Raw genomic sequence first — 19,756 nt, 5'->3', positions numbered from 1 at the left:
TTCTCTCCTTTAAAATCGTGGGTGGTCCACTTCTGTCGCCGTACTACGGTCCACCCTGATCCAGAGCTCTATCTCGCTGCACAAAGATTGCCTGTGGTTCCACAGTTTCGTTTCCTAGGTCTTCTTTTTGACAACAAGCTCACTTGGCTGCCCCATATCAGACTCCTGAAGGTAGGATGTTTCCGTAAACTCAATGTCCTTCGCTTCCTTGCCCACTCCTCTTGGGGTGCGGACCGTTCCCTCCTCCTCCGTCTTTATCGTGCTCTAGTTCTGTCACGTTTGGACTATGGTTGTCAAGTTTATGGTTCAGCTGCTCCTTCCACGCTGCACGTGCTGGATCCGGTCCACCATCGTGGTATCTGTTTGGCCACCGGTGCCTTCCCTACTAGCCCTGTTGATAGTCTCCTGGTTGAAGCTGGGATCCCCCCCTTTCTGTTCGGCGGTCCCAGCTTCTGGTGTCTTATGCCCTTACTATCCGTTCTCCTCCTGCTCATCCTTCCTATTCTATCCTATTCCCAGACCATGGACGTCGCCCGCCTGACTCCCACCCTCGGGCGGGTTTACCGGTTGGACTGCGCCTTGCGTCTCTTAACCGTGATTTTCGGCTTCCTTCTTTGTCCTGTCTTCCTCGCTCCCTCCCCTCCGCCCCTCCTTGGTTAGTTCCTCGGCCTCGAATTCGGATGGATCTCCGCCGCGGTCCGAAAGATTCCATCCCCCCGGTGGTGTTCCGTTCCTTTTTCCGCCAAATTTTATGGGAGTTTCGGGATGCTGTTGTTTTTTACACTGATGGCTCTAAATCTGCTGATCATGTTGGGTATGCCTTCACGTCCTTTGTTGGAACGGAAAATCATCTACTGCCACCCTCATGTGGGGTGTTTACTGCGGAATTGATGGCAATTTCCCGGGCCCTTACCTTTATTAAACAATCCCAACACAACCGCGTTTTGTTATGTACAGACTCGATGAGTGGCCTTCTTGCTATTGACCGGTGTTTTTCGCGCCATCCCTTGGTCTCTGCCATCCATGACCATCTCGCTGATCTTCACCGTGCTGCTTGTTCCATTGACTTCCTATGGGTCCCGGGCCATGTGGGTATCCCGGGTAATGAGCTCGCTGATCGTTTGGCTGGGGGAGCAGTTACTTACCCCCCCGTTTTCTGTAACCCCTCCTGCAGCGGATTTACGGCTTCACATCAAATCCCACTTTGCACAGTCATGGGCCAATTCTTGGGAGGCTACTCCACTGTCTAATAAACTTCGTGCCATTAAAGTGAATCCGGGCCCATGGCGTTCTTCCTTTCGCCTCTCCCGCAAGGATTCGACCACACTGTGTCGTCTCCGCATTGGCCATACCAGGCTGACCCATGGTTTCCTTTTGCGTGATGAGCCACCCCCGCTATGTGGTTGTGGAGCCTTCCAGTCAGTGGCCCACATTTTGGTTGAATGCCCCCTTCTTTTGGCTCTGCGTGCTAAGTACAGACTCCCCCACACTTTACCTTTGATGTTGGCTGACGATTCCCGGATGGTCTCTCTGGTTCTAGGTTTCCTTCGGGAGAGTGGTTTTTATTCTCAGTTTTAAAGTTTTTAATCTCCCTCTGGTGTTGGGGCAGGGCGGTGAGTGTTTGGGTGTCTCCCACTGTAGGCAGTGTTCAGAGATTCCCGATTCACCTCCCTGACCGGAATCCTCTTTTCTTTCCCTTTTACTCTGTTTTTACCCCTTCTTTTTAAGGCTTGGTTAGTTTTTCTATTCCCATACGTACTTTCTGCATTATAGCAGTTGTACCTTTCAAGTCACAGGTGGTCTTGCCTATGCTGTTTCAGCATAGTGTTGGGTTCGTTCTCTTGCCAACTTCCCTCATTTGTTTTTACTATTGACAACGTGACTGCCCTTTTACGTTTCCCCTTTTTCCGTTTTCTTGTTCTGACTTTTCTGAGATGTCCCGTTAGCAGAATGGAGTCTATTTGAAACAAGGGACTGATGACCTTGCTGTTTGGTCCCTTTAACCTCAAACAACCAACCAACCAACCCGCCCTCCGTGGCTATCGGGGTTATTATAAGAACCGAGCAGCTTATGAAAGGATGTCTGGTGGCGTCTGTATATATGTCCTTCACACTCTGCACAGCAAGTCTGTCCCTCTCCAGACACCTTTAGAGGCTGTCGCTGTTCGGGTGTGGACGCCACAGGCTGTTACCGTCTGCAGTCTTTACCTTCCACCGGATGGTGATGTCTCGCAGCATGTCCTGGCTGCACTGGTAGCCCAATTGCCGCCACCTTTCTTGCTATTGGGCGACTTCAACGCCCATAACCCTTTGTGGGGTGGGTCAGTGGCAACAGGCCGAGGCGCCATAGTTGAGCATTTATTGTCGCAGCTCGATCTCTCGCTGTTAAATGATGGTGCCTTCACTCACTTCAGTGTGGCGCATGGCACATACTCCGCCATTGACCTTTCCATCTGTAGCCCTAGCCTCTTACCGTCTGTCCAATGGAGTGTGCATGACGACCTGTGTGGTGGTGACCACTTTCCGCTCTTTCTGTCACTACCACAGCGTCACTCTTCTGGGCGCCCTAGCAGATGGGCTATGAATAAGGCTGACTGGGACTTGTTCTCCTCCACTGCCGCTATTGAGCCTCTCTCTACTGATGACATTGATGCGGTGGTTCAATCGGTCACCACCGGCATCGTTACTGCCGCCGAGTCTGCCATTCCCCGTTCTTCTGGGTCCCCTCGGCGGAGGGCTGTGCCTTGGTGGTCGCCTGAGATCGCTGAAGCGATTAAAGATCGCCGGCGGGCGCTCCAGCGTCACAAGCGACATCCCTCCATCGACCACCTTATCGCCTTCAAACGGCTGCGTGCGCGGGCCCGCCTCCTTATCTGCCAAGGCAAGAAGGAGTGCTGGGAGCGGTATGTGTCCACCATTGGCCTCCATGTCACTCCATCGCAGGTCTGGGCCAAGATTCGACGCGTCTACGGCTATAGGACCCCTGCAAGCGTCCCTGCACTCTCACTGAATGGAGCAGTTTGTACAGACTCCGACGTCATTGCAAGCCGCTTGGCAGAGCATTTTGCTATGAGTTCCGCTTCTGCGAATTACCCCCTGGCCTTCCGCTCCATTAAAGAGCGGATGGAACGTCGGAGCCTTTCGTTTCGCACCCACCATCCAGAATCGTACAATGTTCCATTCAGTGAGTGGGAATTCCGCAGTGCCCTTGCCGCTTGCCCTGATACCGCTCCTGGACCTGATAGCATCCACTGCCAGATGCTGAAACACCTCTCAGTGGACTGCCAGCGACGGCTCCTCGACCTTTACAACCGTCTATGGGTCGAGGGTGAGTTTCCGTCGCAATGGCGGTCAAGTATCGTTATCCCCATTCTGAAACCAGGCAAGAACCCTTTGGAGGTGGACACCTACCGCCCCATTAGCCTCACCAACGTTCTTTGCAAGCTTCTCGAACGGATGGTGAGCTGGCGCTTGACTTGGGTACTGGAGTCTCGGGGCCTTCTGGCTCCGTCTCAGGGTGGGTTCCGTAAAGGCCGCTCTGCCGCCGACAATCTGGTGAGCCTGGAGTCGGCCATCCGTACTGCCTTTGCCCGCCGTCAGCACCTGGTCGCTGTCTTTTTCGACATGCGGAAGGCGTACGATACGGCATGGCGTCATCTCATCCTTTCTACGCTTCATGGATGGGGTCTTCGGGGTCCTCTGCCGGTCTTTATCAGAAATTTTCTGTCGTATCGTACCTTCCGCGTGCAAGTCGCAGCCTCACATAGTTCCACCCACGTCCAGGACAACGGTGTGCCACAGGGTTCTGTTTTAAGTGTCTGCCTGTTTTTAATAGCCATTAACGGGCTCGCTGCGGCCGTGGGAAATTCTGTCTCTGCTTCCCTGTATGCTGACGACTTCTGCCTTTATTACAGCTCTTGTGGCATTGCAGTTGTTGAACGTCAGCTACAGGGTGCTATCCGCAAGGTGCAGTCTTGGGCTGTAGCTCATGGGTTCCAATTTTTGGCAGCCAAGACCTGCGTTATGCATTTCTGCCGGCGACGCACTGTCCACCCGGAGCCGCGGCTTTATCTTGCCGGCGAACTTCTTTCAGTGGTGGAATCACACAGGTTTTTGGGGGTGGTTTCTGATGCCCGGTTGACTTGGCTGCCTTATATCCAGCAGCTTAAACAGGCGTGTTGGCGGCATCTCAACGCTCTGAGATGCTTGAGCCACACTCGCTGGGGCGCCGACTGATCTACCCTGTTGTGGCTCTACCAGGCGTTAATCCAGTCCCGCCTGGATTATGGGAGCCTTGCTTATGGCTCAGCATCCCCCTCTGCGTTGCGGGTGCTGGACCCAATACTACACAGCGGGATCCGACTTGCCACTGGTGCCTTCCGCACCAGCCCAGTGGACAGCATCCTTGTTGAGGCAGGTGTCCCTCCACTGCGGTTACGACGTCAACAATTACTGGCTGCTTATGCTGCCCATGGTTTTAGCTTGCCCGGGCATCCAAATTACCGTGTCCTGTTCCCGCAGTCAGTCGTCCGTCTGCCAGACTGTCGGCCCCGGTCGGGTTGTCCGATCGCCGTACGCGTCAAGGAGCTTCTCTGCGGGCTTGGGTTTTTCCCTGTTCCACCTCCTTTCCGGGCACCCCTGCGTACACCCCCGTGGTGTGTTCCTCGCCCTTGCCTTCGGCTCGACTTGGCACAGGGCTCGAAGGACTCGGTCCCTCCAGATACCTTCCGCCGCCGCTTTTATTCCATCCTGGCCACGTATCCGGGCTCTGGAATTGTTTACACTGACAGTTCGATGGTTGCTGGTCGTGTCGGGTATGCGCTAACTCTAGGGGACCATTCCGAACAACGGTCCTTGGCGGCTGGCTGCAGCGTTTACACTGCTGAGCTGGTCGCCATATTTCAAGCACTAGAGTATATCCGCTCCTGCTCAGGTGAGTCCTTCGTTATCTGTAGCGATTCCCTGAGCGGTTTACGAGCTCTCGACCAGTGTTTTCCTCGTTCTCGTCTGGTGATGGCTATCCATGAGTCCCTGCATACTCTTGCGCGTTGCGGCCGCTCTGTGGTCTTTGTGTGGACCCCCGGTCATGTCGGTATTCCGGGCAATGAACATGTTGACCGCCTGGCGAAAGAGGCCACAAGACAACCGTCTCTGGGTGTTGGCCTCCCAGAGGCTGATTTGCGGGCAGTCCTCCGCCGCAATGTTTTGGCGCTTTGGGACGCTGAATGGCGCGATCGGATCACGCCCAATAAACTCCGTGCCATTAAGGAGACGACGACTGGGTGGCGGTCATCCATGCGAGCCAACCGCAGGGACTTAGTCGTCCTTTGTCGGCTCCGCATTGGCCACTCCCGGCTGACACACAGTTACTTACTGCGCCTGGAGGACCCTCCTGTATGTCGCTGCGGGGCGGCTTTGACAGTGGCCCACATTTTGTTGGCCTGCCCCCTTTTAGCTGTGGTCAGGCAGACATTTGCGCTGCCTGATACGCTCCCTGCCATTTTATCTGATGACCCTGTTATGGCTGCCTTAGTTTTACGTTTTATTAGCCCAGGGGGTTTTTATTCTTTAATCTGAGTGTTTCTGTTTTATTTTATTGTTTTGTGTTGATTCTGGCCTCTGGCCTCCGGTTTTAAACTGATTTTTTAATGTGTTTTAAGCGGTTGGCTTTTCCTTTTTTTATTTCTATGTTCGGCCAACCACCGTCACACTATGTGTGATTTTAGTTCGTTTTGTCTGGTCTTTGTCTCAGTTTCTCTTGTTCTGTGTCGTCTGTGCTCTATTCTGTTAATCGTTTTTATTCTCTGTGGGTGTTTTTAGTACTTGGAAAAAGGGACCGATGACGGTAGCAGTCTGGTCCCTTTAATCCCACAACCAACCAACCAACCAACTGCTACTAAGAGAGAGTACACTTTGTTTACATAGCTCTAGATATTACAGAAAACATTTCTATTGAATTAATAAGAAAACTGCACAATATTATACAAAATACGAAGGTAAATTAGAATTCTTTTGGCTACAGCAAGAGGCGAATCAGCCGCACAGTACATCATAACTTGATGCCACTACCCACTACATTACACTGAACTCCTGTAACATAGGAACATATATTATACAGGATGTTTGGAAATTCCTGTTACATACTTCTAGGACTTGTAGAAGGAAGTGAGTAAATAATGTTTTGAATAGGAAAATCACGTCCGAAAACTTACTGTTTCTGTTCTATGTTGGTTTCACTTCAGATGTGTAACATGTCCACATCTGCTGAGGGAAAGAGAAAAGTCTCTAGAGTTGCTTGTCCTGATATGAAATATGGTAGATAGAATGATGTGTACTACGCCAGACGGTCACCTAATGTCACTTAATGTCCATCTTGCTGTGAGACCTGTTCAATGCCTATGCATCTCCAATCCAGTGAACCTGATTCAGTACGCAATTGAGCTGTATCACAAACATTTTCTGCAATGTAGCATGCCATCGCGCAAGTTACGCAGGAGCTTTGAGAAACAGGTACCTTCACCGTGAGGAGGCAGTACTGTGATGCTCCATGACAATGCCATGTGCCCGAATTTGAAGATGCACTGCATCACATAAAAAAGAATCCATTGGTGAGTACTCAAAGAATTGCACATGTAGTGGGTGTTAGTCACAGTATCGTCTGGGATATTCTGCATTACCAACAATTACATCTATCCGCTTACATATAGTACACGCTATGGATCCAGCCGATTTTTCCACAGTGTGTTGTGTACTGCATGTGCTTCGTGCACAGCTGCATTGACACACCCTTGTTTCTACATAGATTTCTGTTCACAGACAAATGTAAATTCACTAGTGACTGTGTTCTGAATTCGTAAAATAGCCATGTGCGAGTAGACGAAAACCCTCGTGCCACACATGATCAGGGGTTTCAGTACTGCTTTGGTATTAATGTGTGGCTAAGTATTCTGGACGGTCACGTAACTAGGATATACCTCCTTCCATTCAAGCTAACTGATCCTGCATACTTGGTCTTCCTACAAAATGTATTGGGCCTGTTCTTATAAGCTGTGCCACTGAATGTCCATCAAGAAATGTGGTTTCAGCATGAGCGTGCACCACCTCACTTCTCATGTGCTTTTGACACATCTCAACAGATGATACGGTGAAAGATGGATAGGCCAAAGTGATCCACCTGCATGGGCTGGATTTAACTCCTATGGACTACTTCTTGTGGGGTCATATGCAAAGTTTAATTTACAAGACTCTTGTAGAAACAGAGGGAGATCTACTAACATGAGTTCTGGCCACTGCGCTGGTAATTGGAGACACCAGTTGAGATGGAGTGTGTGTACCAGAACAGGCTTTGTGGGTACAATCTCTACGACAACATTGGTGCTCGCCACATTGAGCTGCTGTTGTAGTGCATCAGTTCTGTTCTGTGCATACAATATGCTGGGTTCTTTTTTGTTTTGGAAGAATGTAAACACATAATGTTAAAGTGTTAATACAAAAAAAATGTGCTTAAGTGATACATGGATATTTCGTTATGTTTCCTATCGAGTTGTTAACAAATAATTGTACTGCATCACGTCTAATTCAATTCCTTAAGCAGAAGTGGATAAGTTGAACATCTGAACTGAAACGGTTGTGAAACTGAAATGGTATGTTTCTGGACGTGGGATGCCATTTGAAATATTATGTACTCATTCCCCTCTACAAGCCCTAGAAGTTTGTAATGGCAATTTCCAAACACTCTATATGTACAATCTTCTAAAGTTTGACATTTTTTTTAATAAATCCTACCAAGAACACATTTTTGTTAAATCTTCAGTGCGCTATTCCCTTAAAATGACGTATTTTCACAGCACACAAGTTACAATATGCAAAGAACTAAATACGAAAATTCTTTAACCACCAATATGACATTTTCTATCATTTTATTACAACAAATTGTACGAATGAAGACGCATTTTTGAGAGATCCTCAATGTGCTGGTGCTTTGAAATTGCATATATTCATAGGACATTAGTTATAATGTAAAACGCACCAAATTTGGGCTTCAATTGGAAAAAGATGGAATCCAGTATGGTGTCTCCCAAATTCTACTTGTGATGTACAGTGTGTTCTTGCCTCCAATTGGTTCATTGTTTTGTAACACATTGCCAAAATATTGCATAACTTATTCTGTGCTTTACACTTGGCAATATTTTCTCAATGTGAAGTAACACGAAATGACATCACAAACTTGTCCAGCTCCATGCAAACATCAGTTAACTCATTCCATGTGAGAATGGCTTTAAAGAAATTTCTTAGATAGCTCACATTGTATCACAAGGTTTGTGTAAGAACTTTGCAAATTTAGTACTCTTTCTATACCCTGATGATCAGATATGAGTTGTGCTCCAGGATTCTGAGATAACATTGTAAATGGGTATGAGAACTGGGAGTTCTGGGATAAAATTAACTGCATGCTTTGCAACAGCTGATTTTATTTTGACAGGGAAGCTAAAACAGCTTAGGTCTAACCCACCACTGCTTGCACCGAAACACAGTTTATTGTGCGGTATCGCTCCCTTTTTATCTAGTAAAGCCAACCAATGCCCTTAAATAGTGAAAGGAGTCACTTTACCAGTTTTTTTGTTAGACACAATTTCTTCAGGTCTAGTTGTCTCGAAGATTCTGTATCTTTTGCCCTCCAATGCCATGCATTCGAAGATTAGGTGCAGTTTCTTCACACTCGTCACAGATCGTACATTTAGGGTCTTCTTCCATTTTACCCATTGTGTGTAAGTGTTCTTTGAAATTCCCGTGGCAGGTGAGTTTGACCTCTTTCCTGTTCAATCCCAGGATTACAGAGCTCCTTTTAAAGCATGGCATGGGCATCATTATGTTACCATGTTTTTGTTTATGGACCTTGGTCCAATATTCTACGTGCTGTTTCCTAAGCCATTTCCATAGTTCTAGTTTGATCATAGCCTTGGTGATTGTCAGGACAGGTGGAGTCGTTGGCCCCCATCCTGACCAGTCTGTTGACTTGTTCATCGCCACAGATCCCTGTGTGGCCAGGGACCCACACCAGGTTTATCTTATTCCTTCCTCTTAGCTCCACCAGAGCCCTGCGGCATTCTGCAACAATCTTAGATCTCGTTGCAACTGTCTGAATAGCTGTAGATGATATGGTCCCTGTAGCATCTATGCATATTCTCCTCCAGACATACCCCGATTGCAGTGATTTCAATTTGAAATACCGAGGCCAGTTTTCCTAGAGAGATGATGCCCTCCAGTCTTGGCTGAACCCTTTACACACCTGCCCCAATGCCTTGATCTGATTTCAACCCATCAATGAACCAAACAATGTCCCCCATATGGTGTCGAACAGTTTTTTCCTCACTGCCCCCTGCTTCCAATTATTATATTGTAAAAGGCTTGTTGAAGCAGTTGGGAGTTATTGTATAGTCAGCTGATATTTCCCCAGCCATTCCTATATTTACCTCACTCACTGTCTTAGTGCGTGATTGTGGATATCCCGATGAGATTCAGTTTTTTACCAATTTTAAGTCTGTATGCCCCAGCTGCTGCCTCCATTTTGACCCAAAGGTTTAGTGGAGGCATGTCCAGTAGGGCTTCCATCCCAGCAGTTGGTGTGCTGCTAATTCTACCTGTTATGACGAAGCAGGCCAGCCTCTGTACCTTAGCAAGCTCCTTAGCTGCAACCCGCTGTTCTACCTTCTTCCACCACACTACGGCCCCATAGGTGTATATCTAGTGCATACCTCTGGGGCTTAGGCCCCAGTTTTTACCACAAGCCCTTCTGGTACTCAGTATAGTACCTTTCGCCTCGAAGCAGGTGCTCTTCAGCTGTTACTTTATCTACTGTGAAAGGTACTGAGTTCACAGAATCTCTTTTGCATCACAAAAAGTTTAGCTTGTAAACTCTCTGCCAAATGCTGTTTCATTTTTGCTGAGAAGTGGTTAAGCCCTGTGTCTTCCACAATAAGAAATTGGCACAATAGATCAGTTGCATTATCTATAAATGGTCCAAAAACTGATGAGAAAAATTACTTTCATATTTGCATGTATCTGCTTACCAATAAATGTGAATTATATCTTTCATATAGCATTCGTGTAGCCAGGTCGTGTAAGATGTCCTGTGTTCTTTCTCCTGATATGCCTGCTGTCCCATATGTTAATTTCATGTACTGGCTTATTGACCATGGAGATTTGCTCCTCAGTTTCGTCCTATCTTACTAGACGTGTGAAATAAAATAATACACTTGTCATTTGCTGAACATCCACTTCCTTTTTATGCGCTTTCGTAAAGTTTTCAACTTAGTTTGCTATTTTGGAATGCGCTTCACATGATCCATCTTAAAAATATGTCTGCACCCATGACTACTTCATACAGTTGTAAAAACAAAACTATCCTGCAGTTTGGGTTTACACTATAATTATGTTGTTACACAATTTCATTGATATTAATTTTTGTCTGTCCCAGGTCTAATTTTTTTTCTGTCTCCTAACTAACTGGTGATGGACTACAATGTACCTGTCATGGGCCAAGGGTATGGTAAATTTAATGAAATCAGTAATTATAGAATTGATTTTCTGTGTTAAATCGATAGTAGCCGAGATGTGTGATGAATCTTCCCAAGTTGAAACAAGGGTGCTGTTTTCTGTTTGTATACATCAGTAAACATTTACATTATGTTGCTTTACACTTCACCTACTATGCTAATTGTATCAAGTTCAAGACGACTTGCATCTCTTGGAGTCAGTGTTGGTGGAGTCTTAAATGAAAATTATTGTTTCACTTTTATAACAGCTACAGATTGTTTTCATATATATCTGGACTTATACTCCACAATTCTGATATTGACATGACAGGCTTAAATTTTAGACTTTGAAATTACTGATCTGTAATAAGGTTTGACATAATAAAATCATACAGTTATGACTATTGTAAGAATATATTGTTAGTCATCAAGGCGTAATAAAGGGCAGTTATGGCTGCTTTTGGTGACACGACATGCAGTATTAACTGATAGTGTGTGGCTTCAGAACAGTTCTCCATGAAGCCGAGTATTAGCAGTGAGGGATATTTTGTATGTGATTCTTAATTTATGAATAACAGAATATCAGTCTTCCACATCTCCTTTCCATTTTCAGGAAATGGTGATCAGCAACTGTACTGTAATGTTAGTCACACAACAAATCAAAGGTTTCTATCTCTGAGTCAGGTTAATAAGTAAAATTATCTTTTGTGTTAATATGTGCATGAGCACATCTTGTTCAAATGCTTTCTTCCTGTGATACTGGAATGCAGTTATCCATAATGGATAGAACTTACAGTGAATGTACAATTTATGCATGCAATGAACATTTGTGATTGTCTGTTTTCTGTTGTTAACTGCATGAAAAAGTCATTTGCTGCAAACGATCTAGAGTGTTTGGTCACTGTAAGGAGATTCTGTTAACTTCTCTGAACAGCTTTTTCTAGGTTTTTATGTGACACATTTAAAATGAGGATTGAGATTACATTCTTATTAGCTTTTGCTCTTCCCTTTGATTTGTAGACTCATCAGAGAAATTGTGTATATGAAAACAGAATTTTTCCAGCAGCAGCTCCAACACCTTTATATGTTCAAGAAATACTAACAACTTACTAAATGAGTAGAAGTTCAACATATTTTTGATCATTGGTAGATATATTATCCTTAATAAGACTGACCTCTTGTTCCCTGACTTTACTTCCACTGAACAAGTAACAAACTAAAAATTCTGAGAGCTCAATGTTTAGGCCCTTCTTTCAGAACAATTATTGTTGTTTTTAAAGGCATGTATAAAGTTCACACATTTTTCCAACGAAGCTTATCACCAAAATCTGCAGTTAAGTATTGTAGGGTGTCTTACCCTTCCTGGTTTTTTTTTTTTTTTTTTTTTTTTTTTTTTTTTTTTTTTTTTTTTTTTTTACCCTGCATTATTATTATTATTATTATTATTATTATTTCCTTCATTTTGCCTTAAACCAGTCTTTGTCATCATATACAGCAATGTGAGTAGTAAATTACCTTCATTATTCCTCTTCAGTCCCTTCGACTTGCTCTAGTGAATGTTGCCAGTGACTTTCTTTCTTTCCTTTTCTTTTTTTTTCTTTTCCCCACAGTATTTGACAATGTTTTGACAAGTTGTACATTTCTGTATTTCTGTGGATATCCTGCATGACTGCATTAATTTAGATTTGGTTTATTTAGTAGTTTTCTTTTTTTTTTTTTGTTGGGACTGAGCTTGGTCGCTTGCTCTATTTGTAGAGGAATGCTGGATCCGGAGCAGCTGATGGTGTCGTTTCGGAGCAGCCTCATTCTTCAAAGAAACAGGTGCGGCACATGTAATACTCTTTTTTAATTTGTTTGTTTCCACAGATGGACCACAACATACTCTTTAGGTAAATATAGTACTTATCATTCAATAATGTTGCTTTCATGTTGCAAAATATTTTGCTATTAGTTGTTAAAAAAAGGTTTGGATGTTGCAAACTGCAACTTAATTCATTCTTTTTTTCACCCAAGAGCAGCATACCAGTTTTAACATTTATTCTTAAAAACATGAATATCTGTTTCAAAAAATTGTTTTTTACTTGGAAGGTTTTAAAGTTTTGTATGTTATACTGTGAGATGATTAACCTTTAAGAAGAAATACCCTGCCATAGTTTGACAGCAAAAGAAAAGTTGTTCTGTTGTATTCTGTTCTCTTGTATCGAATGTAGTGGCTGAATTTCATAGTCAAAGTACAGTATGTTTGACTCTCAGATCTGTCAGATGTGCAGGATAAAAGCTCTTTTGAGTCTTAGCATGAAATGTGAAATTTAAAACCATTTTTTAGAACGTGTATACTACAAAAAATTTACTGCATGTTCTAGAAAACTTTTGTTTTTGTTGCTGTTCATACATAATATATTCACTGAAGTCAGCAGTCATGGAACTCAAATTATAGTGATGTCAAATACATTAATACAAAGTTACTCTTCAGTAGTGATACATATGTAATGCTCTAGTAGGGTGTACGATTTTGACCATCAAATGTTCCTGTAACTGGCAAATGTTGGGCGAGCAGTGCTTAGGGCCCCCCCCCCCCCCCCCACCCGCAGTCTTCAACTAAATTGGTGGTCTCTTGATGTCTCAGAATGTCCCCCGTCACCTTATCCCTTATTTTAATCAAGTTATGCCACAAATTTCTTTCCTCCCCAATTCAATTCAATACTCCCTCATTAGTCACACGATCTACGCATCTAATCTTCAGCATTCTTTTGTAGCACCACATTTCAAAAATGTCTGTTCTCTTCTTATTTGAAATGCTTATTGTCCATGTTTCACTTCTGTTAACACTATGTTCCAGCAAAGTAACTTCGGAAAAGACTTCCTGTCACTTATATTTATATTCTGTGTTAAGAAATTTATCTTCTTCTTAACCGCTTTTCTTGGCATGTCTACATTTTATGTCACTTCTCTTTTGGCGATCATCAGTTATTTTGCTGCTCAAATAGCCAAACTCTTGTAGTGTGTCATTTCATAATCAAATTCCCTCAGTATCACCTGATTTAACTCAGCTACATGCATTGCCCTTGTTTTGCTTTTTTTGATGTTGTTCTTACTTCTTCTTGATTGTTCTGTCAATTCCTTTGCTGTCTGAGAGAATTAGTGTCATCGGCAAATCTCAAAAGTTTTTTTATTTTTTTCTCCTACATCCCTTTCTCACTCCCTTCTCAACCACTGCTTCCCTTTCATGACCCTCCACTGTTATAACTGTCATCTGGTTTCTGTACAAGTTGTCTATAAACTTTTGCTCCCTGTATTTTATCCATGCTACTTACAGAATTTCGAAGACTTTAGTCCAGTTTATATTGTGAAAAGCTTTCTCTAAGTTTGTAAATATTATAGCATAGGTATGCCTTTCCTTAACGTATCTTCTAAAATAAGTCTTGCTGTCAGTATTGCCTCACATGTTCCTACATGTCTACAGAACACAGACTGATCTCACTCAAGGTCAGCTTCTACCAGTCCTCCCACCCTCCTGTAAATAATTCATGTCAGTATTTTGCAACCATGACTTCTTAAACTGATAGTACAGTAATATTCCCACCTGTCGGCACCTGCTTTCTTTGGAACTGGATTTATTATATTCTTCTTGAAGTCTGAGGGTATTTCGCCTGTCTCGTACATCTTGCACACATGGTGGAATAGTTTTGTCACAGCTGTCTCTCCCAAGGTTGTCAGTAGTTATGAGCAAATGTCATCTATTCCGGGAACCTTGTCTCAACTTAGGTCTTTCAATACTCTGTCAAATTGTCCTTAGAGTATCATATCTCCCATCTCATCTCCATCTGTGGGGGTATGATGGAAAGTAATGTCTCGGAACTTTTTATGTGAAAACTCACAAACTTTCTTATCTTAATTCTTCATGTCTGCATATTTATTTCTCAATGTAAGCACCCTGCAACAAACACATTTCACCTAATGAGAGACTATTTTGTTGGGACTGTCATGTAGAAAGTTTGATTTTATTCACGGAACACAATGTCACCTCTTCTTACACCACCACATCACTATCATAGTGATGTCCTCAAAGGTATTCTTTAAGTTTTGGAAAAAGATGAAAATCAGATGGGGCTAAGTTGAGACAATATGAAGGATGATTGAAGTTAGTGAGCCCAAATTGTTGGATTGTTGCAGATGCTGCAGCGACTGTGTATGGACTGGCATTGTCATGCGCCATGTGTTAACAAATTCTTTGAGGAGCCCTCTTAGTGCCAGATGGTTGCAACTTGCATCAGCAAAGGGGCAAAGTCGACAGAGTGATATGCATGACATGTAATATCTCGACTGATATTGAGAACATAATAAAAAATTCGGAGGCATTACTTTTCAGTATGCCTTTCTACTTCCTCTTCCCTTTCTATAACATTGCCTTGAAGTTCATTCCCTTGTATAGCTCTTCTACATTCTTCCAGCTTTGCCTTCTTCCCTTAGTACTGGTTTTCCATCTGAGCTCTTCATATTCATACAGCTACTCCCCTTTTCTCCAAAAGTCTCTTCAGTTTTCCAATAGGTTGTATTTATCTTTCCCTTCATATATGTTTCTATAGCTTTGGATTTATCCTGTAGCCAATCTTGCTGGGCCATTTTGCACTTTCTGTCAGTCTTGTTTTGTAGATGTGTCTCATATGCTGCATTTTTATATTTTCTCCTTTAATCAGTTAAATTCATTATCTCCTGTGATATCCAAGGATGTCTGCTAGCCCATATCCTCGTTCCTATGTGATCCTCTATTGCCTTTCCTCTGTAATTTCTCAATGCTTCCCATTCATCTACTACTGTATCCATATCCCCCGTTTCAGTCAGTCATTGCCTGATGCCCATTCTGAAATTCTCGGCAGCCTCTGGTTCTTTTAACTTACCCAGGTCCCCTCTCCTTAATTTCCTACCCTTTTGCAGTTTCATCAGTTTCATTCTATAATTGATAACCAGTAAATTATGGTCAGAGTTTACAGCTGCCACTGGAAATGTCTTAAAGTTTAAAATCTGATTCCAGAATTTCTGCCTTACCATTACATATTCAGTCTAAAACCTTCCAGTGTCTCCAGGTCTGTTCCACACATACAGTGCTCCCACCGAACTACACTAATTCACACGATATCTTAAATTCAACCTATACATTTTCCTTTAAGTTCTCTAATAAATCCCATTAAGGGATCTAGCATTCCACACCCCGACCTTTAGAATAACAATCTCATTCATCATGACGACGACACCCTCCCGAATAGTCACTGCATAGAGATCTGAATGAGGAAACTAGTTTCCCCTTACTTTGTCATTCGCAGTACCAGCACAGCAAGTCCTTGTTGGCTGATGTTACATGGGTAGATCAGTCCCTGCAACTAGTGAAAAGGCTGCTGCCCCTCTTCAGGAACCCCCTGTCGTCTTTCCTCACCATTGATACCCCAAAATGTGCCTCCACATAAGGTACAGCTGTCCGTATCGTTGAGGCATGCAAGCAACCTTTGCAGGGTCCATGGTTGACAGGAGGCACTTATTATTTCAGAATGATAATGCCTCCATTTATAAAGAAAAACCGTAACATAATGAACTGATTAATAAAATAGGAGGAAATTAAACTATTCTGTTCCCAGTGGAATGTGTGATAGAGCTGGTGGGGCACTGAGTGTGCTCAAAAACAGTTAAGGTAGTGGTTTGCTACATTTCAGGATGAGCGAAAGAAAATTCCTGCAGCATCTACTGCAATGCGATGATGATGATGATGATGATGATGATGATGATGATGGATGATGGATGATGGATGATGATGATAGTAACATGTTTACTGCAAAGTAGAGACGGTAGAGAGGCCAAATAATTGCAAAGTTTGGGCCCATGCCATAACATAACCACATTAGCAGCTTCTTACAAATATGTTACAGTTCAGTCTAATATATATCCCTTACAAAACTTGCTATATTTTTAACAAGATTTGTGGCTATGGTGTGTTGCTAACAAAACAGGCTAGTACGAGGTGTGGCTAGAAAAAAACCGGACTAGTACTGGCGAAACAATAAAACGAATGCAATAAGGCTGAAAGTCGCGTGGCCTGTCACGTGACTCTCGCTCCGCCTACTGCTCGAGTTTCATCTGCCTCCTGCACTCACTCTGCCCGTGGCGTCTGTTTTAAGTAGTTGACGTTTTGTCTGTGCGTCGGAAAATGTTAAGTGTACAGAAAGAACAGCGTGTTAACATCAAATTTTGTTTCAAACTAGGAAAATCTTCAAGTGAATCGTTTGTAATGTTACAACAAGTGTATGGCGATGATTGTTTATCGCGAACACGAGTGTTTGAGTGGTTTAAGCGATTTAAAGATGGCCGCGAAGACACCAGTGATGACACTCGCACTGGCAGACCATTGTCAGCAAAAACTGATGCAAACATTGAAAAAATCGGTAAACTTGTTCGACAAGATCGCCGTTTAACAATCAGAGCAGTGCCTGAGTTAACAGGAGTTAACGGCGATCTTGTCGAACAAGTTTACCGATTTTTCAATGTTTGCATCAGTTTTTGCTGACAATGGTCTGCCAGTGCGAGTGTCATCACTCGTGTCTTCGCGGCCATCTTTAAATCGTTTTAACCACTCAAACACTTGTGTTCGCGATAAACAATCATCGCTGTACGCTTGTTGCAACATTACAAACGTTTCACTTGCAGATTTTCCTAGTTTGAAGCAAAATTTGATGTTAACACGCTGTTCTTTCTGTACACTCAACATTTTCCGACGCACAGACAAAACGTCAACTACTTGAAACAGACGCCACGGGCAGACTGAGTGCAGGAGGCAGATGAAACTCGAGCAGTAGGCGGAGCGAGAGTCACGTGACAGGCCACGCGACTTTCAGCCTTATTGCATTCGTTTTATTGTTTCACCAGTACTAGTCCGGTTTTTTTCTAGCCACACCTCGTAAGTGGAGACATTGCCAATTTGAATATTAAATATTTTGTTCTCTTCTCTTCCCCTGCTCCCTCATGGGAGCTACAAAAGGATGCCTGCAAAGAAGTTATAGCTGCTGTAGCTGTAGAGGGTAGATAGTGAGCTTGAGGTAAAGAATTACATTTATACTTTGTTTCAGCACTTCGGTGTCACCATAACATGTAAGGGCATACCACTCTGTCTGGTCCTAGGAGGAGAGGGGATGAATGCTTGCTGCACCCATAGCATTTGTTAAACTACATGTGCAGTCTTTGTAGTATCATATGGGGAACACCTCGAACAACTCGTAGTTAGTGAAACCTGTAATCGGTCAGTGATGCCAGTCCTCTATAGCTGTAAGCACTGTGCATGTTTGATGGTGTTGGTGAACCATTTAGTGTTGTGGGAATCTTGGCTTAACTGCCAGGACGGTACAACTATTTTCACTAAAATTTGAGCTGCTTGTTGATGTGGTGTACAGTGGTCAGTGTGAAACACCTATTGGAAGGCAGCCTCTAACTCTTGTATTGTGTTGTATTTGGTTTGAGCAAGTATGATGGGCTACACCTGAGTTGACTTGCATTTGCCTTTTTTGTCTCTGGGAACAGAACGATCCTTAGTTATTAAACTATCACTACCAACATGATGAGTCTCTTGTTGGGGAACAGAAACGCCTTCTCAACAGCTCACAAAGTGTGACAGCTTCAAAATGTCAGTCGTCTTTGTAATTTCGTTTTCATTAGCAAGAGAAAGTGTAGCGATACTGACCTGTTCTTTGTAGCCTCTTGTCATCTGTAGTTCCTCTTCTTGGTCACCTCTGCACTGAAAGTTTAAATTGATGTAGAATGGTGTCTGTTTCAAAATGTACACACCACTAACAGTTTGGTTGAAATTAACTTGCACACTGCATTCCTGTTGGATTTTGAATGTTAAAGACAGTGACTGATACAGTTGTTATGAATATTATTTATCGCAAGTTTACAGGCCAGTACCCACTGTAACAGTGGTGAAGTTTTCAATTGTGCACAAACTAAACAATTCACTTTTGCTTTAAATAGTCAAAGTTCACAATTATCACAGTCCTCTTTCAATTCATCAGGTATAATTAGTCTTCTGTGGTTCATTTAAATGGGTCTTATCACACGAAATATTGAGTCCAACAATAATTGGTTTCAATGACAATAACACTCTACACTCCTGACAATCACAACACGGTACAGAAAGAACGTTCATTAATTTAAGTTGCAAAGACCACTTGAAACTAACTATTATGAAGTGATGGTGTTAAGATACCTCAGTGCAGATGCACAGTAGTATCTGAACCGTTGCGAGAATACAGGTAAGCTGCAAGCAAGTAGATTAATGGGCATTGCTCTGTAGCGTGTGACATGTGGAATTTGGGTCGGATAGGAGACATGCTGTGGTGGTTAGGGAGACTGCTCATGAAAAGTACAACCAAAATATGTGCCACACCTCTGGCATTTTTATGATGTAAAACATTACTGTAGGCTTGAGCCTATTAGATTTTCATTGGAATGCGCCACATGCCATAATGGGGACACCACGCAATGTTTTTTAAAGCTTTTCCAAAGGGTGTTTACCTGCTACAAAATTATATGGGCAGTATCCCATGTACCCATCACTACCAAATATCAGCCAGTCCAAAGATGCCTAAATAATGATTAAATGCATCATTGGGAAATAATTAAAAAATTAACTCTGCAACCAAGACTGCTTGTTTCTTCATATCATAAGAATGTAATTGGTAAAAAGTTTAGCTTAATAAACACAGGGTTCATATTTGAGATTTTAGGTACTGTGCACATGTTACATAAATGACAGTATTGAAGATATTGCAAAATTTGTGGCGGTGGTGGTGATTATTATTATTATTATTATTATTATTATTATTATTATTTTGGGGAAAGGAAAACATAATGGATGGAAAGAATCTACCTGCTTTGTTACAAGAGGAAGTATTGTTTGAAAAGTTTTCCCCACTTCATGTAAACAAAGGCTTGCAATACGTTGTAGTAACTGTGAAAAATTTGTGCAGCAGTTAGGAAAATCAGACGCTCCTGGTGAAAAGTTACTCCTCACCAAAGACAACAGTCATATTAAGGTGAACGTCTTGGAGAATCCCTGGCAGTAACAGAACCACACTTAGTTGTTATAAAGATTTTGTATCTTGCAGGGATTTAATGATGACATGCAAGAACTTAAATAAAACAGAAAAGCTGAAGGAGCAATTGGCATGAAAAATATTATT

The 19,756-nt window shown here is 43.1% G+C and overlaps 1 protein-coding gene across 5 annotated transcripts in view; it reads left to right on the top strand.

Moving 5' to 3' along the window:
* The window catches only part of LOC124554873 (dnaJ homolog subfamily C member 5), a 91,562-nt gene that overhangs the window by 45,769 nt on the left and 26,037 nt on the right, over nucleotides 1–19,756 (top strand). For 4 of the 5 annotated variants that reach the window (XM_047128543.1, XM_047128544.1, XM_047128541.1 and 1 more), the window contains exon 6: nucleotides 12,291–12,356. The exons of the other annotated variant lie outside the window; for it this stretch is intronic. In XM_047128543.1, coding sequence (XP_046984499.1) covers nucleotides 12,291–12,356 — 66 coding nt within the window. The remainder of the gene's footprint in view (nucleotides 1–12,290; nucleotides 12,357–19,756) is intronic. 5 annotated transcript variants of the gene reach the window in all.

The sequence above is a fragment of the Schistocerca americana genome, chromosome X (genome assembly GCF_021461395.2).
Source record: "Schistocerca americana isolate TAMUIC-IGC-003095 chromosome X, iqSchAmer2.1, whole genome shotgun sequence".
Classification (NCBI taxonomy): domain Eukaryota; kingdom Metazoa; phylum Arthropoda; class Insecta; order Orthoptera; family Acrididae; genus Schistocerca; species Schistocerca americana.
The sequence above is the reverse complement of the archived record's forward strand: the minus strand, read 5'-3'. Positions and strand labels throughout refer to the sequence as shown.